Raw genomic sequence first — 24,445 nt, 5'->3', positions numbered from 1 at the left:
TCTGCGTGTGTGTGTGTGTGAAGTCAGCGTGGAAACACTCAAACACAGCGGCCCTTTTTCAAACCAACCCCTACACCCTCCCCCTCCGTTAGAAGTGACACTCGCAGCTGAATGAAGTCACCTTCGTCAAGGTGTAGAAATACAGCGGAGAGGGCTGCATCCGAATTACCAAGTACCTCTTCAATCCGTCAATAGGCAGTACCTACTATCCGTGCTGTATACTGTTAGTACTGTTCAGTAGGAGCGCACAGTAGACAGATATTGTTCCTACTTCATCTGATTGATTCAGTATGGAAGTGACATCATTTACATTACCCGAACCGGCCGTATATTTTTTTTTTGTTTTTTTTTGTTTTTGTTTATTCAAGAAGAGAAATGCGCATATACAGTCAGGTAAAAAAAAAATCAAGTAAAAGACAGATTAAATAACTAAATAACGTACAAAAGTAAAGTACAAATGAAAAACAGTAATATACAGTAAAGTAAAATAAACCAATAAAGACGCATTTAAATAGTGAAATCATTATTTAAATAGAGGGGGAAAGGTTTTATAATAATGCAGATATTTGTTATATTTTCTGTTGTTAATTAAAAGTAGCGATTTCAGTCGGGACTTTAACTCTAGATTAAAAATTGATTCAATTAATCCACGCTCGTTTGTTTTGATTTGGAGGCGCACGTGAAGTGACGTTTTACGTTTAACTTTGCACAGCATTGTGGGAGTTAAAATACAATTAATTTCCTGAAAGGAAATCTGATCCATACTGCATGAAACCTGGAAGTTGGTATCCATACTGAAATGTTCAGTCTACTGAGGTGGACCCAAAAAATGACCACTGAATGACCACGAGACTTCAGTATACTGAAAGTGACTGCATTCTGTGGCTATTCAGAAAGGGTTCTGTTTTCGTTCACACACAGGGACAGGCTGTGGTACTTTGATGTTTCATTATCACCGCTAGGTGTCGCTGTTTGTCCTGCTGAGGTTGTAAACGTAAATAGATCCTGTTGCTGCTGACAGAGGGTACATCCCAGTTCCCTTAATTGCATCCAAGTGTCCTCCACTTGCGTCTTAGCCCCTCCCACCAGAGATTCATGGAGAGATGCAAGGAAACGAAGCAGAGGAGAGAGGAAATGAGGAGATATGTTTAAAGAGACATGAGACGTCCTTTCCTCTGTAGCGTCACGTGAAGCGATGTCTGTTTGTAATGATGACATCAGCTGATCACGTTCAGCTGTCAGTCAGCTTTAACAGCTGTTTATGTCCACACAAATATGAACTGTATTATTTCTAATACAATACACACAGTAACAGTCTTTAATCTGTGTTCTTTATCTGATAACAAACACCTGTACATGAAGAACAACCTACAGTCTGCTTCAAACCAAAAGGACAATTTCTACTGACAAAAATATTTAATATTAAATTGTCTATTTATTATTTGTATTACTTTTGACTTCTAATTCGACAATGAACTCTATATTTTATAAACACAGCTACTTATGTCTCAGGAATACTTACAATTATTTACGAGTTCTAAATAATAGAGAAAAAAAAGTGACATTTTCCAAACAGAAGATCATTAATGATCAGTCTGATATGAAACTTTACGAACGTAAATAATGATGAATGTAAAACGTGTTTCTTACTGACAGACTCCCTCTGTCAGCAAGGCACTCCGCTCATGTTGATAAGTTTCATTGAAGTCTGATCCGCTGCAGCATCCAATCAATGACTGATATTCGATAAGGGGCCGTGCATGTCAGTAAAAAGACGTCCACAAAGTCAGCTCTCGTGTATCCTCGGTCATCACTCCTCGGATCTCCCTCCTCTCTCCTCGATCCTCTCTCCTCCTTTCAGTTATAAGAGCTTTGGGACGATCCTTATCATGGCGGGTCTAGAACTACTTCCTGTTCGGCCGAGGAGATAGCATTTAAGAGAACTGAGATGCAGGGATGATGTCACCTGAAGAGTCCTGTTGGTGGATCATGTGATGTGAGTCAGGACAAAGATCTGGGTCTTGGTTGATTCTCTTCCTGTGGTGGACTCATTAAAGTTTTTAACCTCTAATCTGTTATTATGAAGATGGATGGTATCAGAGGAGTCTGTCTTAATACCTCAACGTGGACAACTTATTTAAACATTTCAGACAGAGTGCAGGAGTATGACCCCATATCTCCGTCTACGACTTCTATACTCTGATACGTAGGAGAACTCAGTTTGATGTTTCATTGTTACTGTTGTTGTTCAAACCTCCAAACAGACCCTCTCTACTGTTCAAACTCCTCCCCTCCGGCAGGCGTTATAGATCACTGTACGCAAAAACAAGCCGTCATAAGAACAGTTTCTTCCCGCAGGCTGTCACTCTGATGAACGCTAAACAGTCACAGAGTGTCAGACCTGTCACGGTGAAATGACTCTAAACCAACCGTCACTGTGAATATACATGTGTATATATACGTTATTTAATTTAAATGATAATATACGCACACTTATTCATGGAAACACTGTAATTGACATCTTAATTGACCCATCTGTCACATAACTGCATTTTACTTACCATGTTACTTCAGCATCTTTTTCACTATGCACCACTGCACTGTTTCATATTTAGTCATGTAAATATTTGTCTTTTCTTATTATGTTTATTGTTAATATTTAATGCTGTACCTGTACATACGAGAGCACAGTTCACCAAAGTTAAATTCCTTGTGTGTGTCAGCATACCTGGCCAATAAATCTGATTCTGTATGTCCTCTCTCTCTTTCAGCGCTGTGTGTGTGTGCGTCCTCATCATGCCGATCGACATGGCGTTACCTCTCTACCTCTCCAAAGAGGACTTCGTCTACAGGACTTCTCGGACGTCCTGTGACCCGTCTCTGAGCTCGTGCCTCAGGTTTCAGCAGTCTCACCTCATGGACCAGACCGGACCAGAGGACGGACGATCGACCAGGAGAGAGTCGAGGAGAGTCAAGAAGCAGGTGACGTTCGCCGACCACAGAGGCCTGGCTCTCACCAAGGTGAAGATCTTCTCTCAGTTCAACGACCTCATCGACGTCCCCGTCAGCGTCCACGAGATGTTCAGCTCGCCTCTTTGCGCGGTGCCCGAGGAGGACGAGTTGGTGCTGGACTTCACTCAGCCGTCCTCGGATTACCTGAGCTTCCGTCAGCAGCTGGAGCAGCAGCTGGTGTGTCTGGAGCACTGCGTGCTGAAGGAGAGGGCGTTAGCAGGAACCGTGAAGGTGAAGAACGTGAACTTTGAGAAGAGCGTGAAGCTGCGTATGACCTTTGACACCTGGAGGAGCCACGCTGACGTGGACTGTGTGTATGTGAAGAACACGTACTCTACTTCCTACAGCGACACCTTCTCCTTCACCGTGTCCCTGCCCAGCCTGCTCGGACCGCTGGAGCACGTTGAGTTCGCCGTCTGTTACCAGGTGGGCGGGGCCGAGTACTGGGACAGTAACCATGGCGACAACTACCGGATCGTGTGGTCGTCGATGAAGAGGAAGCACCAGGACGCTTGCAGCCACCGCACAGACTCCTTTAACTTTGGGATTCACTTCGATCGTTACGGTAGCCCCACATGCTCACACGGGATCTTCCCTGATTGGCCGAGTTACGCCAGCTACGAGAACAGCGGCCCGTACTACTGAGCTGTTTTACACGTGACGTGAGACGATCGTTTGAGGTCATTCTGCTGCACCAGCTAACCTGCTAACGTTTAGCAACGTTAGCATCAGAGGTGGCAATTTGGTTCACTGTTTTGAAAGTCTTTTTTTAAATTTGAGTTTCTGATGGATCATGAACAGAAACATTTCTTTATGAAGTTTAAAAAGATTTGCCGTCTTTTTGTTTTTATATTGTAAATGTTGGATCTCCACGCGTCCTGTAGTCCGACTGACGGTCCAGAACCAGACCAGAACCCGTTGGTCCTCAGGTAGAAGAGTCCGATCACTTTGATGTGTGCTGAACGGTTTTCTGAGAATGGACTGGTCGTGGTCTTTTAGCTCCGCCTAAAAGGTGGTGCAGGTTCATGTTTCAGAGAGAGACGAGGTTTGAGTGTCGTCGTGTTCTTCTTCACCATCGTGCTCGCCCTCTCTGAGTTCTTTTAGCACGCCGAGTCCGAGGTCGTGTTTGTGCTCGGTACGTGTAAGCTGTGAGTTAGCGTTAGCTTCCATGTTTGATTGTTTTATGTACTGCTGTCGGGGATCTAACGACTTTTTATGTTTCAATGCTGCTCAATAAAGTGGAACTTTTGAACTTCCTGTTTTTAGACCATCATTAACGTGACATGTTCCTGTGCGGTTAAATCACTGACCTTTTCAGAATAGCCACAGTTCAGTATGCAGTACGTACTTTTCAGTATGGAGTTTCAGTAGACTGAACTTTAGTGGTCATTCAGTATGCAGCTTTTGGGTCCACCTCAGTATACTGAACATTTCAGTATGGATACTAACTTCCAGGTTTCATGCAGTATGGATCGGATGCATCCTTTCAGGAAATGAATTGTATTTTACCACCCACAATGCTGTGCGAAATTAAACGTAAATCGTCACTTCACGTGCGCCTCCAAATCAAAACAAACGAGCATTGATTAATTTAATCTTAATTTAAAGTCCCGACTGAAATCGCTACTTTTAGTTAACAACAAAAAATTTAACAAATATCTGCATTATTATAAAACCTTTCCCCCTCTATTTAAATAATGATTTCACTATTTAAATGCGGCTTTATTGGTTTATTTTATATTCTGTATATTACTGTCTTTCATTTGTACTTTCCTTTATGTACTGTATGTTATTTAGTTATTTAATCTGTCTTTTACTTGTGATATTGTTTTTTGTTTACCTGACTGTATATGCGCATTTCTCTTCTTGAATAAAGCTAAACAAAACCTAAAAAAACGGGTGAATGCAGCCGGTTCGGGAAACGTAAATGACGTCACTTCCATATGAATGAATCAGACGAAGTAGGAACAAATATCTGTCTACTGTGTGCGCCTACTGAATAGTAGGTACTACAGTGTATACAACACGGATAGTAGGTACTGCCTACTGACAGATTGAGTAGGTACTTGGCAATTTGGATGCAAAAAAGCAAAAAAAAAGCTGTTTTCGCAAGATAACGCTAAGTAACCATGGTAACATACAGTTCCCGTTTCCACCTGAGAGAGGGAAGTTTTTCCCAAAGCCTGCCACTGTATTTCTACCCTACACCTTGATGAAGGGGACTTCATTCAGCTGCGAGTGTGACTTCTAACGGAGAGCACTCCTGTCATGGAGGGGGAGGGTGTAGGGGTTGGTACATACTCAATCTGTCAGCAGGCAGTACCTACTATCCTTGCTGTATACTGTTTAGTACCTACTATTCAGTAGGAGCGCACAGTAGACAGATATTGTTCCTACTTCGTCTGATTCATTCAGTATGGAAGTGACATCATTTACGTTTCCCGAACCGGCCGTATCCACCCGTTTTTTGTTTTGTTTAGATTTATTCAAGAAGAGAAATGCACATATACAGTCAGGTAAAAAAAACAATATCACAATGTAAATCAAGTAAAAGACAGATTAACTGAACTGTGCCTCTCTCCTCATCACTCCTCCTCACCCTCTCATCACTCCTACTCACTCTATCCTCACTCCTCCGCCTCACTCTTTTCTCCCTCCTCCTCACTCTTTTCTCACTCCTCCTGCTCACTCTCCCCCTACTCACTCCTCCTCTCTCCTCCTGCCCACTCACTCCTCCTCTCCTCCTGCTCACTCTCCTCACTCCTCCTCTCTCCTCCTGCCCACTCACTCCTCCTCTCTCCTCACTCCGCCTCGCTCTCCTCACTATATCCTCACTCCTCCGCCTCACTCATGCTCACTTTTCTCCCTCCTCCTCTGCCTCACTCTTTTCTCACTCCTCATCTCACTCCTCCGCCTCACTCTTCCTCTCTCCTCCTCACTCCTCGCTCTCCTCACTCCTCCCCACTCATCCTCCTCACTCTCCCCTTTTCTCCTCCCCTCTCCTCCTCCCCACTCACTCTCTTCCTCCTCACTCTCTCCTCCTCTCATCCTCCTCACTCTCCATCCTCACTCCTCCTCCTCCTCACTCTCTCCAATCTCCTCCTCACTCCTCCTGCTCACTCTCTCCTTACTCCTCCTCTCTCCTCACTCTCTCCCTCCTCCTCACTCCTCCTTTCTGAAGGGCTGAGACTCGTTGAGAATAACTTTTATCTTTACAAAGATCTAGTCTGAATTTTTGTCCTGATTTTAAGAGTTTTATTAGACTTTTATCACTCAGAGCGACTCGTGGTTTTTAGGAGGCTTGATGAGTACGGGCTCAGGTCTTTAACGCAGACGAGGTCTCACTCTGAACCAAACAGCGTGTCCCAAACGCCAAACACCACATCAGACACAGAGAGAAGTGAAAGAGGAACATGAGGATGGTCTCTGAGACGTTAACACAAACACATCAAACTTTAACAATCACTTCTTTTATTGGAAGCTTCAGTTTGACTTCTCTCTCTCTGACGATGCAGCCAGTTGACTGTGAGACGACCACGGACACTCCACGTTCTGCTTCCAGCTTGAGTCCTTGGTGTCATACACCTCCTGTCAATCACAGTCACATGACCAACAACCAATCAGAATGATTCATCAGTGTTCACACATACATCTCCACACAAGATCAACAATGAGTAATTGTCATCAGGATCAAATCGTCACCATGGTAACACCATCAGAAGATCAATGACAATGTGTAAAAAAAAATCAATCTGATCATGAGGTCAGGTAAAGGTCGTAATGATGTCACCGTTCCTAAACAACCAATCAGTGATCAGCACCTTCTTCCAGACGGGGAGGGTCGCCTTCAGCTGGGTGACGGCGTGCTGAATCGCCTGCTGTCCATCATGGCGATGAGGAGATGAGATCGCCATGACAACACTCGCCTGGCCCACCTCCACCCACCTGAGGGAGGAGCCACGGAGCACAGGGAGTTAAGGGGGAGGGGTCACAAAGAGGAAGGTGTAAGAGAGGAGGAGTCATGAAGGGGTCGTGCGTTCTCACCCCAGTCGGTGATGGATGCAGACGTGTGTCACGCTCGGCCAGCTTGCCCGGAGGTCACCACAAAGCTTCCTGAACTCTGATTGGGCCATGAGCTCGTACGCCTCGTACTCCAGACCAATCACCTTCCTGCCATCCACCTGATCCTCACGGGTTGTACCTACACGCAGGCAGGCAGGCAGGCACACACACACACACACACACACACACACACACACACACACAGGTTTAAGTAAAGATTTTTTGTTTTGAAACATGTTTGTAAATAAAATTTTTGATTTAAATAAAGTTTGAACCGATGAAAAGAGACACGGCTCCACACGTCGGGCTGTTGACGGCATCTACCACTTCCTGTACAGACAGCCAATCACGGCTCAGCTTGAAGACGTCCTTCCTCTCCTCTGATTGGTCCATCTGACAGGAAACATGACACAGAGAGTCCATCAGGTTTTCATCCTGGCCTGAAGGATGTTTGCAGCGCTCTGATAGGCTCTCACGTGTCACTGATAAAACCCAACAGATCAGAGTCTGTGTCAGTATCTCACCTGTCCACCAGGTGAGCGTCAGGTCTGTTTATCCTCCGCTGAGCGGCGGAACCACGGCAACTTCGTCTCCGTCCCCAAGAATCACCGACTGGTCGCCGATGGCAACGTACTGCTGACGTACTGCCAGGACCACCTGATCCTGCAGGAGAGAGAGTCTGCACACACACACACATACAAAAACACACAAATAGACACACACACACAAACAGATATATTGAATATATGAATATTGGCATCCCAGTCTCTGAGGTCACATTGTGTTACATCGTTATGGGAGCACGTCACAGCTGGAGACGGAGACACACACACACACACACACACACACACACACACGCACGCACGCACGGTTTGAATCAGTGAACTTGACCTCGGGTGTCGCTGCACCAACAGTCCCCAAAGGTCCCGGCTGCTGATTGGTGTCGTCACGGTAACGGCCTGCTCCTCTTTGACTCCAGTCAGCTCCACGCTCTTAGCGAAGTACAACACACACACCTGAAGAAAACACACACGCACGCAACATGTCTGATGACGTCACTCTGATGGTTTATCATAATACAGAACTCCGTCTGTCATTCAGTATATTTCACTTGTTCCCGCCTTTACATCGTGATTAATATAAAAATAATTACTTTAATAACGCAGTGACATCAAATCATGACGTCACTGTGATTCGGCGATGACATCACTGATCTACACACACTGTGTCACACTTTCAAAAGGTGTTTTGACTGCAGGTGTGCGGAGTGTCCCGGGTTATTTTGTGCTAAATGACACAGATTGTCAGAGGAATCTGGTGACGACACATGGACACGTGACCCAGCTGAGCTTCTGTGCACGAGACTCACCTGTGCAGTCATGAAGAAGTTTACAGGTTCTGAACATCTGAAGAAACTCGACGAAAACTTCGATAAAGGTCTGTTGACATGCTGACTGTCACTACCTGCTCCTCCTCTTTCCTTCTTCTTCTGTGGTGTGTAACATCAGCTGCGGTCCTCAGCGTCTCTTCACTGCCCCCCTCTGGACACAGGAGGTAACCCTTAGAGTTCTGAACACCACCTTCAGCTAGTCCCACCCTGAAGGAGAAAAACCTCCTTTTTTCTGGAGACACATCGACCACAGAGAACAGGTGAGTCATCGTCACTGACTCTGTTCTTAAAGTGACCAACAGGTGAGTTCATCATTAACCATGAGCAGTCCAACATTTTATTGTGACGCCAGTCAAACAGGAAGTGTTTGTTTGTTAAATAGATCTAAAATCTAAATAAACAGAAGTTACATCAAATTAAGTTTTATCAGACAACCCTTTATTGTGAAATTATTATTATTATATAGTGTGTGTTTATTTTGTTTATTTGTTTATTTGAATCAGACAGTTTACTTTGTATCAGATTTAGGTTAACTAGCTAATTTCCATCTGTTGTCGCTGGGTAGATGATGGCAAGAGTCAAACAACCAGCCATGCACACACACACACAGAGAGACACACACACACACACACGCGCATACACGTTTCCCTGAGAGGTCAAAGGTTGTCCAGATGACACATTGATGCTGACAAAACTGGTTTCTTAAAATCCATGTTGAATATAATCTGAATATTTGTCTTTCTATCAATGCTACGTGTAGTTGAACAGAATCTCAATGTGAACTAAAGAGTGGAGAAGAACATACTGGAGAACAGGAAACACATGCAGCAGGTTCACTAGAGCACGGAGATGGTAGAGGTGGCGTGCAGACAGTCTATGGTCGTGCAGCGATCACAGGGAATAAACATCACCACCCCCTCCCACTCGCTCCAGCTGAATTCTCCTGATTATATCCTGCTGCGTTCTCACATCAGCTCACTCTGACTTTCTGCAGAATTAATACGAGGAGGCTGGAGGAGAAACTCCGGGTGAGAGAGAGAAACATTCAGATGTTTGTGTTCACACATGACGCTCAGCATGAACACTTCAGGAGGTCATGAACATGTCTCCACATCGAGTTTCTCATGAACATCCTCATGTGTCTCAGCTCGCTGAGTGTTTCTGAAAGATTGTTAACCTGCAGGACGTCAGCTGATCCCTTCAAAATAAAAGATGCAATAAAATAATTCTATATCTATAAATTCAAGTCATGGTCCCTTCCATCAGTCAGTCTCAGTAAACGAGACACATGAGAGTAAAGGTTAATGATTAAGCAGGAACATCAAATATAAACTTTAATAAACTCAAACAGGTCGAGGCTTCGTGAAGTAGCAAAAACTCAAAAATCAGTTTTGTCCTGTAACCTCTCCAATATTTTCTTGTTTTTACCACTTTGGAAGAAACGGGAACAGTTCATCAAACACGCAGACTTCATCCAAAATAAATCCAGTGAGAGTTGATTCTTAAAGTTGCTGATAGTTTTATTGCAAATCAAAGTAAACCAAAAAGTATGTGTGGTGTCTCCAATGACCTAAAAAACATGTAATTCATATAATTAAACGCGACTGCTGAGCCTGCGGTCAATGACGGTATGCGCCGTGACCCGTCTTCCTCCCAGGTGCGCTCTGCACTCCCCCTTATAGACGCGCCACTCTGCCTATAGAGGGCGCACACAAAATTAGTTTCAAATTAAAATGCAAATACAATAAACTTAAATGCGGCTCCTACACTTCGAGTGTCGTCGTGCAGGAAGTGGAGCAGTGTGCAAACATCGAGTTCAGCTGCAGTCTGAAGGTGTCATGGTGTCCGCTCAGTGGAAATGATTGATGGATTATTACCTGATAAAGTCCAATAGTCCGCTGCTGGTGACAGCAAGTCCTCACAGGTGTGTATCAGCCAGGTTCCGCCCACTCTGCAGGTACGCATTATAACAAACAACTTCAGTTCAGTGTGAAACAGAAGGACACACATGCACCTGACTTCTCGTGATAACAAGTTAATTTAGTCGAAATCTCAAGATTTTAATAAATAAACTCGAGACCAGCGTTGCTATGACAACAGAACAAGATAAATAAGTAAAAAAAAAAAAAAAACATTGACTCGTGGACAGGAGGAGTTTAATAAAATGAATGTCTGCTTCACATTCATGACTATAAATTAAAAATAGCTTCAGTGAGGTGAGACACCTGAGTCGTACAGGTGTGGGAGGAGCTTCAAATGTAAACATTTCTATCTTAAATTAACCGTTTGTATAAGTGACCACGATGAAGAACACAAAACATGTTTACAGACTGCTCGTCGTCACTCACAGCTGCAGAATGTAAAGAAGAGCTGATCGTTTTACCTGTCTGAAGCCTCACACGGGTGAGCACACCGAGCAGTTCAACACACCTCACACAGGTGAGCAGACTGGAGCAGGTCAACACACCTCACACAGGTGAGCACACCGAGCAGGTCAACACACCTCACACAGGTGAGCACACCGAGCAGGTCAACACACCTCACACAGGTGAGCAGACCGGAGCGAGGCTGACAGAACAGAGAGCAGGAAGTGAAATGTTTTATTATCATGTTTCTCAGATATAGACTCTGAGATTAGCTCACCTGCTGTTTAATTTAACCTCTCGGGTTCAATCCTCTCCACTTGGCTCCACCCCACTCTACCTCACACTGCAGACACCCAAATAAAAAAAAAACCTGGACTCCATCCCGTCTTTCCAACCTCCAGCCTTCTCCTTTCTTTTTCCCCACCACAGCTCTGAAACTGCTCTCCTGAAAATCACAACCCGCCTTCTCCTCTCCTCTGAAACCTCCAGATCATTTCACACCATCAACCTATCCATCCTTCTGTTCCTTCAACTTCACCGGCACTGCTCTCTCCTGGCTCAAATCAATTCCTAAGCATAAACAAACTGCTGCCCTCTCCAAAGGTGTTCCCCAAGGATCAGTTCTCGGACCCCTCCTCTTCATCATGTACATGCTCCCCCCTTGGTCACATAATCTGCCGCCATGGACTTCAGTTTAACCGCTTCGCTGACATCATTCACCTCCACCATCACTCCTGCCACTCACTCTGTCCTCACTGACTGCATCAGCGAAATAAAAACTGAGAAGTCACAACAAATCAGAAGTCGTCATCATTGTTTGTCCTCCCTCTCCATCAACGGTTCCACCACGTCCGTAACCTTGGTGTCATCTTTACATATCAAACACATCGTCCCTCCCTCTCCTTGAGACCGCTGCCCGGACCCTAACCCACGCATTCATCACCTCCAGACTGGACTACTGCAACGTTTCAAAATAATTTATTTTTAAATCACAAGTTCAAACATTTGAAGATATCTTTTTACAATTTCAGGAATGAAAAACATTTTTTCGCACAGAAACAGGAATGTTCTCGATTTAAAAAAAAAAAAACAGCCAAAAATGTATGTTTCCTTTTTTCACAGTAAAAACATATAAAACACACACACACACGAACACACAGAGACACACACACACACTTAAAATCAATAAATAATTTAAACCAATCACACCCGGCAATTCAACATTCTTTATAAAACAGAAAAAATCAGCAGGTAGACATCGTGATTGACAGTCACCATGGCAACACTCACACTCACACACACACAGTGGTAACGACTTGTTTGGTCCCTTCGTTGTTGCTGTGGAAACCTCACCTTGTTCAACAGGTGAGGTGTCTGTTTTATTTTAAAATGTTTCTGACTTTGACCTCTGCTGTTTGATGTTTTGTTGACCTTTGACCCTGACGACCTCACCAGGTTAATAAAAAAATAACAGTTTATATTTTATTAATTTAAAATCTTTATATTTTCTCTCTTCATGTTTTCTGTCGTTTTCATTTGTTTATGTTTTTGTTTTGTTTGTTTTTATTCGTAGCAGGTGATTTTATTTTGAAAGGGTTCAGACTCACAGGAAGTCTGATGCTTCAGCTCATTTCCTCGTTCTAAATGAACTTTAATGAATAAATTAATTAATTTAGCGGGTTTCCACGACCTTCCCTCATTTTGTTTATTTTCTGTCGCTTGTCTCTGATTGGTTGATTCTTTTACTCAATGGACAATTTTTTTGCAGTATTAAAGTTTTGTTTTGTTTTTGTTCTTCAGTCCATCTCAACGCGGAAAGCGCTGATTTCCATTGGTCGCAGCTGCTGTTGCCGGGCTGATTCCGGCTCGTCTTGTTCTCTCAGCAGAGTAAGACCGGAGCGCCGGACCGAACGAAACCGGAGAGGAGAGAAAAGATCGTCGAGGTTCACCTGCAGCGAAGAAAACAAACAAATAAACAAATAATAAACAAATAATAAATAAACAAACAGGTCAGACAACAACAAAATAATTAAATAAGGAACAACGACAGACACAGAAACTAAATCAACAAATAAAAACTGTAACTTTAAAGCTAAAAGTTAAAAATAAAGACAGAATTTATCTTTTTTTTTAAACAAGTTGAGCAAAGACAAAAAGTTTGGTTCCTGAAACTGTTTGAAGATAAAATGCTTCGTTCTGGTGGGCCTCAGCAGAGAAAGTGTTTCTCTCCTGGTCGCTTTTTATCTCCTAACAACGTTCAGGGAGACATTTTATTCTTTGAGTAAAGTTTGAGTATTTACTTCAGAAAATAAAACAGAATTGTTTTACTTCTTCAACTTTCACCACCAGATCTACAAAGTGCTCCTTTAAAATTATTTTGGAAATTATTTAAAAAGATGCTTTTTTTAAAAAGTTGTGTGTTTGTGTTTACCTCCTCATGCACACTCCACGTGCACTGCAATGACGGCGGGGGGGCGGAGCTACAATCAAAGCCCTTCCTGTGGAGGAGCAGGGCCACTTCCTGTGACGGACTTCCTGCTTCCTTTTACCACAAACAAACAAAAAGAGCTGCTGTTGTTGTTGTTGTTGTTGTTTAATCCCCTTTGAATTATTTGTTTATAAATCTGATTCTTTATTTCAAAGAAAGGATCCAGGTGTGTCCAGGTGTGACCTCACCTGTGCATCCTCCAGCGTCCTCAGGTTCAGCAGGTGAACGTCACACGGCAGAGACGAGCGGAGCGGCCGGAAGGGGCGGAGCTTGGGCAGCTGGCTGTTGCTATGGGCAACCATAGTGATTGGAGGGTGACTCAGGGAGAGCGAGGTCAGGTGAGCGAGCAGGGACAGGTGCTCAACTGAGGCTCCTCCCACTTCCTGTTAAAAAGAAAACAAAAGAAGAAGTGTCTCTGACGTCACCTTTTGTTCTTCTTTTCTGATATTAGCTAACATAAGCCAGACCCCGCCTCCTCACCTGAGCCCCGTCCCCTCTGTCCTCTAGCAGCAGCTGATACAGGCTGGCCGTCAGCTTGTTGTCGGTGACACCCTGACCGAGGCCGCGGTTATCGTCCTGCTGTAGCCGGCGGTCCAACACCACCTCCAGCTCACCTGCACAGGTCAGAGGTCAGAGGTCCACAAACTGACTGAATAAAAGCTTTGAGAAACAGCTGTGAGTACAAATTAAAAGTCTAAGATGTATTTATTTTAATTAATAAATACGTGATGTGATAAACAGACGTTCAGGTGTACAAAGACTCACCTGGTCTGAGAGCAGCGACCGCCTGACTCTGAGCTGACAGCAGAGACAGGCGAGACGTTGAGTCCTGAATGAACGCCGCCGAGCTCATCGGGTAAAAGTTCGCCTGTAGGGGGAGCTTGGCCAGCGTCCGCCGCTGCTGCATCTGCAGCGATCAATCAATAAACAATATTTAACCAACATGAGCAGTGATAAACAGCTTCGGATTAGACCGCCATGACTCCGCCCACAGGATCAACGACTACTAATCAATAAAAGACCGTTGAGCCTTCACTAACTAATGATCACTCTGGGAGTGTCAACATGTGACATCATCAAACTTTGTGACATCATTGGACAGCAATCAAACCTGGAAACTGTTGAGGTCGGTGTAGAAACGGTTGCCATTGGTGACATCACTGACAAGCCGCATGACGAGCTCACGGTTGACCTCTGACCTAATGTCCACCGTGTTGGAGATCTCCAGGGATCTCCCAGCATGCCCTGGGGTAGAGACAAAGAGGAGACTTTTAATTTGACGTGATCAACGGTATCGAGTTTAGATATGTAAAATGTCAAAAATTGACTGTAGCCTGACAGACTGAAACCTGTACACAGCCTGACAGACTGAACACAGGGCAGACTGAACACAGGGCAGACTGTACACAGAGCAGACTGAACAGGGCCTGGCAGACTGAACACAGGGCAGACTGAACACAGGGCAGACTGTACACAGAGCAGACTGAACAGGGCCTGGCAGACTGAACACAGGGCAGACTGAACACAGGGCAGACTGTACACAGAGCAGACTGAACAGGGCCTGGCAGACTGAACACAGGGCAGACTGTACACAGCTTGACAGACTGTACACAGCTTGACAGACTGTACACAGCTTGACAGACTGACCCAGGGCAGACTGTATGATCTCATGTTACCTTCCAGGTGATACACTCGGACTTTGTGTGTGAAGTGTTTGAAAAAGGAAGTGATGTCAGAGAAGACGGGACCTCTGGAGACCCGAACCGGAGGGGGTTCAGAGGACGAGTAGAGCTGCAGGACAAGAGATAATCAGAGAGAGAGAGAGGGAGCAAGAGAGAGAGACAGACAGACAGAGAGGGAGAGGGAGAGAGAGAGAGAGAGAGACAGACAGACAGACAGACAGACAGAGAGAGAGACAGACAGACAGAGAGCGAGAGAGACAGAGAGAGAGACAGACAGACAGAGAGAGACAGAGAGAGAGAGAGAGACAGACAGAGAGAGAGACAGAGAGAGAGACAGACAGAGAGAGAGAGGGAGAGAGAGAGAGAGAGACAGACAGACAGACAGACAGACAGAGAGAGAGAGAGAGAGAGAGAGAGAGAGGGGTTAGTCCAGGTATGACTGATCTGGTCAAGACTTGGTTCTGGTTCTGGTCTCACCTGGGCACCCTCCGCCCCCGGTAGGAACAAGTAGGCACCGCTCTTATCCTTGGCTGAGCTGGTCCCGTACCACAGGAAGCTGACCTGAACCTGACGGACCGGACCGGACTGAAGGCGGAGCTTCTACATTTCAAAATAAAACAAAGTAAATAAAACGTTTCAGTTTCACTGTAAAAAATCAATAATTAAATGTATTTAATAAATACTGAAACTAAATGATGAAAATCATGAAATTAAAGCCCTACTGATAAGAACAACAAAATAAACGTCTTCACATAATTAAAAGTTTGTCAAATCGTAACTTTAAATATTATTTGATTAAATAAATTAAGATAATCGATCCTTTTAATTTTTCTTTACATTATTATTTTTTATAATTCTGTTGAGGAGGAAACAATTTTCTATTTTTTGTAAATGCCTTTTATTTTGAAACTCTTACCTGCAGGAGGCCGGTCTCAGAGGAACTCCATATTTGGAAATGCTTGTTGCCAAGCGACAGGGGGGCGTCTGCCTTCAGGTGGGACACCTGAAAGTGTTCAGACTTGAATGTTGGTGGGTTACCATGACGACTGACGGTGTAGTGAACCCGATGGGAGGAGCCAACAGAGGCTTTGGTCACATGATAAACGACGAGTGACAGAGGAGGAAGTTCAGCCACAAAGTCGAGCTGGAGGAGAAAATAAAAAAAGACGTTTGATTTAACAGAACGCCTGCTGTGACACTGAAGCTGCGCTCTGATTGGACAGTCAATGATCACCTGGAAAACCTCTGTGGACGCTCTGCTTGGCTTCACCCACACTGCAGAGATCTGTGCAGTCATTGGTCGACCTGTTTCTGCGTCAACAACATTTGCGTCCGGAGAGTCAACGACGACGCTGATGACCGACGTACAGAGCTGCTCGGTCGGGTTAAAGACAACCAACGACCTGAAATGACATCATCAATAATTAATAATCCATCATCACAGCTCTGAGAGGCTGCAGCTGACTCAGTCAGTTAGCTTAGCATTAGCTGATATCACCTGATGAGAAACAAAGGTTAACCTGTTTCAGGGTCGACCTGTCAGGTGTCAGTCCGGGTTCTTTGTACGCTGCTGTGTTTCAGAAAGTTGACCCGCTGACAAAGTTACATAGTGCCGAAAACAGGCGAGCGGGGCGCTCTGTTGATACGAGAGAGATGCCATTCTCCCTGCTGGAGGTTATTGTTCAGACAGATCGACTCTGAACACCCTCGGACCCTCTCCTCTCTGTAAGCCCCGCCCCTCTTACCTAGGCTCTTCACTGAGCGTGAGCGTTGTCTTCTGAGGCAGAGCGTCCTGTGCTGACATCACATCGTCCTGAAAGACATTTATACTGATTATTGTTTATGTTCATATTTTTATATTTATGACTCGGAGTGTTTAGGTGTGTTTGAAATGTTGATGTGTTTTTTTTATTATAAAATGAGGTAGGGGTCAGAGGTCACCATTTCCATGAAGGGTTTCGATTGGTCGTGGCTGTACTGGCTCTTGTCCAATAGGAGGAGCCAGTGGGCGGAGCTCCGCAGCACCTGTCTCAGGTTCAGGATGGAGCGAAACAGTCTGTAAAATAAAGTTTTTTCATTTAAGAGTTTAATTTGATTTAATGTTTTAATATCTACACTGTAAAAAATGTCATGACTAAAGGGAGTGAGGGGAAAAGGATGTTAGGTGCTAATGCTAAATGGTTATGATGGGAAGCTAAGGCTAAGTGCTAACGAGGTGGTACCTGTTACCGTTGCCGTGGTGATGCTGTCCTTCAACAGAGAGCATGAAGGGATAAATGAGACAAAAAATGCTAACGCTAAAGACAATAAAGAGTTTATGGCACTACAATGCTAACATGCTAACACCTTAAAGTTAGATTGTATAATGATGACAGCTCCATAAAACCCTCTAAACATTTTATTTACCTGAACTGATGCTAACACATGCTAACACATGCTAATGTTTTACCCCCCCTCCTAGAAACAATTTTAAAGCTATTTTTTTAATTAATAAAAACAATTTTATTCAATTTTAATTCATTCTGGTGTCACACCTCTCTGCTAAGATGCTAACAGAAAGCTCTACTTGTTTATTTCTCTGCTAAACCTGTTAGCTTACATGCTAATGTGAATGATTCTGCCACTGACTTGAGGCTGAAAGCTAACATGCTAACATATAATTACCCAACAGTCTTTTTATAAAACATATTCTTGAACCAACTAATAAAACATTCTAACAGGCTAGGATGCTAACAGGTAGTTGTTACCTGTTGCCGTAGTCGACCACAACAGGGTCACGTGCAGTGCCGGTTATGGCGTCGTGATGCTGGAACAACCCCAGGCTCCGCCTCCCGGCTGTCAAACGCTGGAAATGATCGCGTGCCGGGAAATCAGCAACCAGGTGACCGTCGTCACGGAAACGACGCATTTCAGCCAGCGTGAGACTGAAGAGGATTTCTGTCGCTCTGAGAAAAATTTATTAAAAACAGAAAAACTAATATATAATAATAATAAATAATAATAAAAATAAAAAAATGAATTAAATAAAAGATAAAGATCAAACATGTGTGAACAGGAGAGTGACAGGTGTTACCTGAGCGTGGCCTCCAGCGTTCTGTCAAGGCGTTTGTAGAACGGTCGGGACGTGAAGTATCCGCTCCAGTAATGGTCGTCTCGATCGGCGTACGTGAAGAAGTCGCCCCGCACCGTGGGCAGAGTCGTCCCCGCCGTGCTCAGATGTTTATGAAGAGACAGGAAGTAATCAGAGAGCGTCCCGAAACGAGCCTGAAAAGAGACAGAAGAAGAGGAAATATGAGCAGATCACAGAGTTTTTATTTAGACACCAGGGAAGAAGAAATTTCTCCAATCAGAGAGAAGCAGCCTCACTTAGACGTCTTCATTTAATCAAACACTCAGTGTCACAGGTGTGCCCTGCCCACAGGCCCCCTCCCCCCCTTCAGGTGTCTCAGGTGTTTCCTACCAGCAGGCCCCGCCCCCCTCAGACATCTCCTGCACACAGGCCCCGCCCCCTCAGGTGTGTCAGGTGTTCACCTTGACGTGCAGCTCCGGATGTTGATCAAAGTAATCGAACAGTTTCTGGTAGTTGTTGAACTGAACGTCCCACTCGCTCGCATCCATGAATCGAAAGTCGTCACCAAGTGGAACGAGGAGAACCGGCGACCTGAAGAGTCGAGACTTCTGACGGTACTGATCGAGGAGGAGGAGCGCTCTGATTGGACAAGAAGTGACCACAGAGCGTCAGGACAGACACATTAAACCGTGTGAAAACAGCCATGGAGCTCAGACGAGTTTCACTTGAATTAATTTTAAATATATTCACCAAAGCCCCGCCCACTAATTACCTCTCCCTGATGTTCTGCTCTGTGATTGGCTGTGGAGATATTTTCCATGGACAGTTGACACGCCTCCCCGGCAGACGATGGAAATCAAACTGACAACAGACCGACGGGTTCGGACCGCACGTATGTGGCACGTCGTAGCTGTAGAACGGCATCATGTGACATGTGATGTCACTGCGAGGGGAGGAGTCTGAAACACACAGGAGGAGGGCGGAGTCAGAGTTTTTGTATCAGCAGCGTTTTGTCTTTGTGTCTAAGCTCGTTAACTTTAATGTAATGATTTCACTCTTCATTAAAAATATAAAACATTTGATCAGGAACGTCTCTGTGGACGTTTGTTCAATTCTTAAGGTGCGCTAACGGAGAAACACTGAGTGAACTTTGTCTTCATGTGTGATAACAGTAAATCTATTTAAGAGCGGTGATGCACACTGAGGTTCCTCCCCACAGAGATAACAGTGAAGCAGGAAGAGAGATTCTGTCTCCGCTTGTCTTTGATGATGAGAGTGAACGCCTCCTGACCGTAGAAACAGACCGTCATAGGCAGAACTCTAGCTCACCCACACTCACCCCAACTCTGTCGCCATAGAAACTCGAGCGTCTGTTGCTGGGCAAAGTGTTTCTTGACAGCGTAGTGAACACGCTGTATGACCATATCCTGAAGCCCCGCCCCCTTCAGAAGGTAGGTCATGGAGGGGGAGTGCCCAAAGGGATCGATGGCCCAGCCGCTGCTCGGACGCACGCCTGGACAGAAAGGTGAGAGTGGTGCTGTCATACAGGAACAGGGAGTGATGCGTGCCATGATGTCAGAAAGAAACAGGAAGTGATGCATGTAGGAGGAGTCACGCACCGAGGTGTCGCTGCATCCACTGGTGTCCCTCCATCAGCTGATCGAGCAGAGCGAAGTAATGAGAATTTGCCTCGTCCGCCATCACCCAGCCACCCGTCACCAGCTCCAACTGTCCCGCCCCCAGGAGGCTGACCAATCACAGGGCAGCAGAGAGAGACAAGAGAAGAAGAAAACAATATGTAATGTATATTTAATATTTATAAACATGTGTTTGTTTGTTTGTTTGTTTATTTACCGTCTGACCGCGTCTCTCTTCTGCTCGTCGATCCCGCTCCACCATTTAGAGAAATAACTGATCTCTGCCCAAATCATCTTCCTCCTGATCAACACATGACAGCTGTCAATCATCCTGCTGCCGCTTAGCTCCGCCCACACAGTCACATTTATATTTTAAAGATTTTAGAGATAGGACCGAGGATAGAGTGAGAAATCAGAGAGATAGAGAGGAATGACATGCGGGAAAGGAGCCACAGGTTGGATTCAAACCTGGGACGCCCGCACTAACCACTGCACCACCAGCGCCCCACATTTCTATATTAAACCTCCCACTTTCACAAATGTTGTTGATGTTTGGTGCACCTGACAGCGTGTGGGAGTTTGTCTATTCCTCTCCTCCAGCCGTGCTCAAGTTATTTTAAAGGACCAATCATAATACTCGGGCAAAGTGAGTGATGTCACCTGGAGTCCTCGCTCAGTTTGATCAGCATGTTGTTCAAGATGTGTTTCGTCTGATCCTCATAGTAACTGTCAAAGGTCTTCAACCAGCCTGACACACACACACACACACAGACACACACAGACACACACACACAGAGACACACACACACACACACACACACAGAGACACAGACACAGACACAGACAGACACACACACACACACACACGTTTCATTAGAAGCTGGTCATGCCAGAAAAAACATTTGATGGCAAACTGTGTGTGTGTGTGTGTGTGTGTGTGTGTGTGTGTGTGTGTGTGTGTGTGTTGCCATGGTGACTGTCAATCACGATGTCTACCTGCTGATTTTTTCAGTTTTATAAAGAATGTTGAATTGTGGGTAAAATGAGTGAGTGGTTTAAATTATTGATTGATTTTAAGTGTGTGTGTGTCACATGATCAGTCTCACCTGGGTCGTTGTGTGAGTGAGGAACAACAAACACCTCCAGTGGCTGATCGTCCCACATGTTGTCAAGGTAACTGATATCAAAGCCCTGTTTCCAGGCGCCGCCGTCCGAGTTATCGAACGGGAGGAGGTCGTACACGTCGAGTAACTGAACGCCATTTTTTCCATCCTTCATCTTTTCGGCCAATCGGCAGCCAGGCAGCGTGCCAGCTCGGCTGAGGACAGAGTTTGAAGATCCATTAACCCCTTGTCCTTGTCCTCCCTTATCCCATGATGCTTTGCGAAGGAGTAGAGAGTCACGTAACGTAGCAACCAGGCGGTTGTTGTCGTTAAGGAGACGCTCCAACTTGTCAATCTTCAGCTGGAGGCGGGACAAATCCTGCACACAAAGATTTTGATTTGTTGAAATAACTTGTTGAAGATATGACATTTCATGTCAGGATGTGTCCACTGATGATAACATGACAGACTCACCTCATCCACCTGTCCAGCAGGTTTCACCTTGCTCTGCTTTAGCTCCGCCCCCTGCATCAGCTCCAGCATGCGGTATAGTGACACCACAGCCACGCAGAAGACTCCACCCACCAACACAGGCAGCAGCTGACTCCTCTTCATCACTGAAACACAGAAACACTTTGAACACTGCCAGGTGCATTATGGGTAATGTAGGATAACACGTTGAAAGTCATATTTGGTCACACATTCTGTAAAATCCACTTCTCCATGTTCCTTTAACTTTAATATGTGTCTCTAGTCTGTCTACAAACCCCCCTATAATGAGAAAAGTCCATCCTCTCCGTCTTTTGCCTGCTCCACTTTTCAGAAAATGTGTGCTCAAACAGGCCATTTGGAGATTTTCCCTTCATGACATCACAAAGGGCAGTAGCCCCTCGCCCAGGTGGGTGACACTCCCACAGCTAGGTGTTTGTTCTGTCCTCTGAGTCTGCCTTCTCACCGTAAACAATAGGACATGGAGCGAGAAAGCCAGAGCCACCCAAGACCTTCCAGGGAGGGGGCGTGGTCAGACACAGCTCATTTACATATTTAAAGGTACAGACACAGAAACAGCCTGTTCTGAGCAGGGCTGAAATAGAGGGGTTTATAGACATGAGCAAATACTGGATCAGAGTGAATTTAGAACAAGAAACTTCACACACATGTTTTGAGGAGCTCTGAGAATTATTTACACTGAAGAAGAGGAGAATATGTCACCTTTAACTTTTTATTGAGTGTTGCACATCCACGTTTTGCTCAAATAAAACTCATTACAGAGACATTCACACTTCTTCTTCGTAGCGTCTGCGCTGTTTATTGTTGTCGTTATAATATTCAGACTTTATGTACTGAAAACAGCAGCACCTGTCCTCTCATTCTCACACCTGTCTGTTTTCACCAATAGAGAGGGAACACGTTTGTTAAAGTGGGCGTGGCTTGAGAGGAGCAATGAAAGTTATTATGTCCATCCTGTCAGTATTATTAGCTTAGCACAGATGATTGACACACGTGTTGGTGGAATTTAATGTTTATGTTACCTGTGTTTGTCATTCAGGTGTGGCTTGTTTCAGGCCTCTCACAGGTGTCTACCCCACCCTTACCTGTTTATGACATCATCACCTTTTTTCTATTTAGTTTGCAGCAGATAAAATGATAAATATTAATAATAAACAGAAGTTTCAGCAAAAACACTTTAAAATATACAATTCTAGCATCTCTACAGTAAAACAGATGCGTTAAATAAAATAACCTACAAATGTAAAATATTTTTAAGAATGCCTTCTTTGTTATTAACTAAAAACCGCCACTGAGAGTCTATCCGCTGTGGAGCAACAATTCATCAAACTTTATTTTCTCAGGTGAACTTTTCTTACTGAACTTCCGCGTTGGTCCAACAGCTACTGGTCTCGCGCTCCGATGCGCCTCGTGCTGTTTCTCGCAAACACCGTGACGTCACAGTATACTCTCTGTTAACGGGGGAAATGAAATAAAACAAATAAATATAAACTTTAAAAAGTTAAAATAAGTTCGTCGGTTCGGTTGTCCCCCTGCAGCGAAAGCTCAGGCTGCTGCTGCGCAAGCGCACTGTCGTTTGTTTTGCTTCCGGTTTGGTTCAGCTGACTCAGCTCTACAGGGACAGTACTTCCGGCCCCGAGTGTGAACTAACAGAAACTTTTCAAAAACAAAAGCAAACCTCTGTGGTGGAAAAGAGGTGAGGAGCAAACTCTCAGGTTGAAGCAACTTAGTTTGTGCAATGAGCAACTAAGCAACCTGACCAGTGAGCTATTGAGAGAGAGAGAGAGAGAGAGAGAGAGAGAGAGGGAGAGGGTGAGAGAGAGAGACAGTGAGAGAGGGAGAGAGAGAGGGTGAGAGAGAAAGAGAGACAGTGAGAGAGAGGGAGAGGTTGAGAGAGCGAGGGAGAGAGAGAGAGAGACAGTGAGAGAGAGGGAGAGGGTGAGAGAGACAGTGAGAGAGAGGGTGAGAGAGAGACAGTGAGAGAGGGAGAGGGTGAGAGAGAGAGACAGTGAGAGAGGGAGAGAGAGAGGGTGAGAGAGAAAGAGAGACAGTGAGAGAGAGGGAGAGGTTGAGAGAGCGAGGGAGAGAGAGAGACAGTGAGAGAGAGGGAGAGGGTGAGAGAGAGACAGTGAGAGAGAGGGTGAGAGAGAGACAGTGAGAGAGGGAGAGAGAGAGGGTGAGAGAGAAAGAGACAGTGAGAGAGAGGGAGAGGTTGAGAGAGCGAGGGAGCGAGAGAGAGACAGTGAGGGAGAGGGTGAGAGAGCGAGGGAGAGAGAGAGACAGTGAGAGGGTGAGAGAGAGAGTGAGAGAGAGAGCAAGAGAGGGAGGGAGGGTGAGAGAGAGAGGGAGAGAGAGAGAGAGAAAGATATACCCCCTGCAGGGGAAACTCCCACCTGTGACCTTTGACCTTCAAGGTTCAAACCAGCCCAACAGGTTCATCAGGAGCCTCAGGTTGGACAGCAGACCTGCTCCCTCACTGATCACATTGAACGGATTTAGGCTGTGACATGGACGTCTCACGTCCAACACACGAGTATAAATACTGATGACATCATCGATGAACTCAAACATGTAACACAGACGAGGATGATGATGGCGATCACATTAACAGTTTAACATCAATATAAAGACCTGCTCAAACTTTATAACTTGACTTTGTAAGGACAGCCCTTTTCAGAGTGCGATCCCGCTCCAGTGCCATAATGCAGCTACGGCATCATCACGCCTTTACACGTTCACATTGATCGCACAACGCCGCGGCAGGCGATCAGTCTGTAGGGACTTGGGTTGGAACCAGAGGGTTTTCCGGTTGAAATCGTGTTCAGGTAGCTGGACTGCCGTGGTGCCCCTGAGCAAGGCACCAAGCCCCCAACAGCCCTGACGCGCTCCCTGTGTAGCAACCCCCCCCCCCCCCACACACTCTGACACCTCGCCATTAACACAAGTCCACAGGTCCTGTTTGTGTGCGAGAAGCACGTCTCTCAATAACAGAGTCAGGTGTGTCGTTTCTCCTTTAATGGAGAGAGAAGTGACCGACCCCCCCCCCCCCCCCCCGTCCCGTCCCGTCTTCAGAGGCGTTACAGAGGAGAGACGGGATCAGCTGAGCCAGCGGGGGAGAACAGCGC

General features: G+C 45.3%; 3 protein-coding genes and 1 long non-coding RNA gene across 6 annotated transcripts in view; 1 reads left to right on the top strand and 3 right to left on the bottom strand.

The window, feature by feature from the left end:
• The window catches only part of ppp1r3b (protein phosphatase 1, regulatory subunit 3B), a 4,504-nt gene extending 240 nt beyond the window's left edge, over positions 1–4,264 (top strand). Inside the window, exons 2-3 of one of the 2 annotated variants that reach the window (XM_061061554.1) lie at positions 1,862–1,996; positions 2,772–4,264. In XM_061061554.1, the coding sequence (XP_060917537.1) occupies positions 2,797–3,657 (861 nt within the window). In that variant the 5' untranslated portion in view covers positions 1,862–1,996; positions 2,772–2,796 and the 3' untranslated portion in view covers positions 3,658–4,264. The remainder of the gene's footprint in view (positions 1–1,861; positions 1,997–2,771) is intronic. The other variant, XM_061061553.1, reaches the window with a different exon arrangement.
• Positions 4,265–6,466: 2,202 nt separating this feature from the next.
• On the bottom strand, positions 6,467–7,740 carry LOC132992641 (molybdopterin synthase catalytic subunit). The gene is made up of 5 exons (XM_061062077.1): positions 7,599–7,740; positions 7,350–7,467; positions 7,057–7,213; positions 6,834–6,957; positions 6,467–6,600 (listed from the first exon to the last, which is right to left on the bottom strand). Exons 2-5 carry the CDS (start codon positions 7,465–7,467, stop codon positions 6,496–6,498), a joined length of 504 nt encoding a protein of 167 aa, XP_060918060.1. The 5' UTR covers positions 7,599–7,740; the 3' UTR covers positions 6,467–6,495.
• A 1,459-nt stretch (positions 7,741–9,199) lies between these two features.
• LOC132992640 (uncharacterized) lies at positions 9,200–11,042 on the bottom strand. 2 transcript variants are annotated; one of them, XR_009676356.1, is made up of 3 exons: positions 10,848–11,042; positions 10,342–10,415; positions 9,200–9,452 (listed from the first exon to the last, which is right to left on the bottom strand). It is a non-coding gene; the product is annotated as an uncharacterized LOC132992640 (long non-coding RNA). The 2 variants fall into 2 exon arrangements; XR_009676355.1 differs by lacking the exon at positions 9,200–9,452 and adding an exon at positions 9,469–9,662 and having other exon boundaries at positions 10,848–11,041.
• A 750-nt stretch (positions 11,043–11,792) lies between these two features.
• Positions 11,793–22,908, bottom strand: man2a1 (mannosidase, alpha, class 2A, member 1). The gene is made up of 23 exons (XM_061062075.1): positions 22,679–22,908; positions 21,285–21,427; positions 20,814–21,189; positions 20,368–20,455; positions 19,925–20,008; positions 19,690–19,817; positions 19,410–19,583; positions 18,843–19,029; positions 18,532–18,709; positions 18,074–18,264; positions 17,748–17,945; positions 16,942–17,056; positions 16,746–16,813; positions 16,235–16,403; positions 15,917–16,144; positions 15,478–15,600; positions 14,995–15,109; positions 14,430–14,563; positions 14,084–14,225; positions 13,799–13,932; positions 13,507–13,701; positions 13,262–13,372; positions 11,793–12,779 (listed from the first exon to the last, which is right to left on the bottom strand). Coding segments are annotated over exons 1-23 (3,435 nt in total). The 5' UTR covers positions 22,680–22,908; the 3' UTR covers positions 11,793–12,626.
• Between the last annotated feature and the right edge of the window lie 1,537 nt (positions 22,909–24,445).

This window comes from Labrus mixtus, chromosome 17 (assembly GCF_963584025.1).
Source record: "Labrus mixtus chromosome 17, fLabMix1.1, whole genome shotgun sequence".
Taxonomy (NCBI): domain Eukaryota; kingdom Metazoa; phylum Chordata; class Actinopteri; order Labriformes; family Labridae; genus Labrus; species Labrus mixtus.
This window is presented reverse-complemented; position numbering and strand designations above follow the sequence as displayed.

What these genes read in the sequence shown, in the direction of transcription:
- man2a1 (XM_061062075.1), bottom strand. An exon ending in CCGACCTCAACAGTTTCCAG is followed by an intron (nt 14,226 to 14,429) that starts GTTTGATTGCTG and finishes TGATCGCTGCAG; the next exon opens with ATGCAGCAGCGGCGGACGCT. An exon ending in GGACGCTGGAGGATGCACAG is followed by an intron (nt 13,373 to 13,506) that starts GTGAGGTCACAC and finishes TTGTGGTAAAAG; the next exon opens with GAAGCAGGAAGTCCGTCACA.
- LOC132992641 (XM_061062077.1), bottom strand. Translation starts at nt 7,467, where the DNA reads ATGGACCAATCAGAGGAGAGGAAGGACGTCTTCAAGCTGAGCCGTGAT. An exon ending in AGCCGTGTCTCTTTTCATCG is followed by an intron (nt 7,214 to 7,349) that starts GTTCAAACTTTA and finishes GCCTGCGTGTAG; the next exon opens with GTACAACCCGTGAGGATCAG. An exon ending in TGCATCCATCACCGACTGGG is followed by an intron (nt 6,958 to 7,056) that starts GTGAGAACGCAC and finishes CTCCTCCCTCAG; the next exon opens with GTGGGTGGAGGTGGGCCAGG.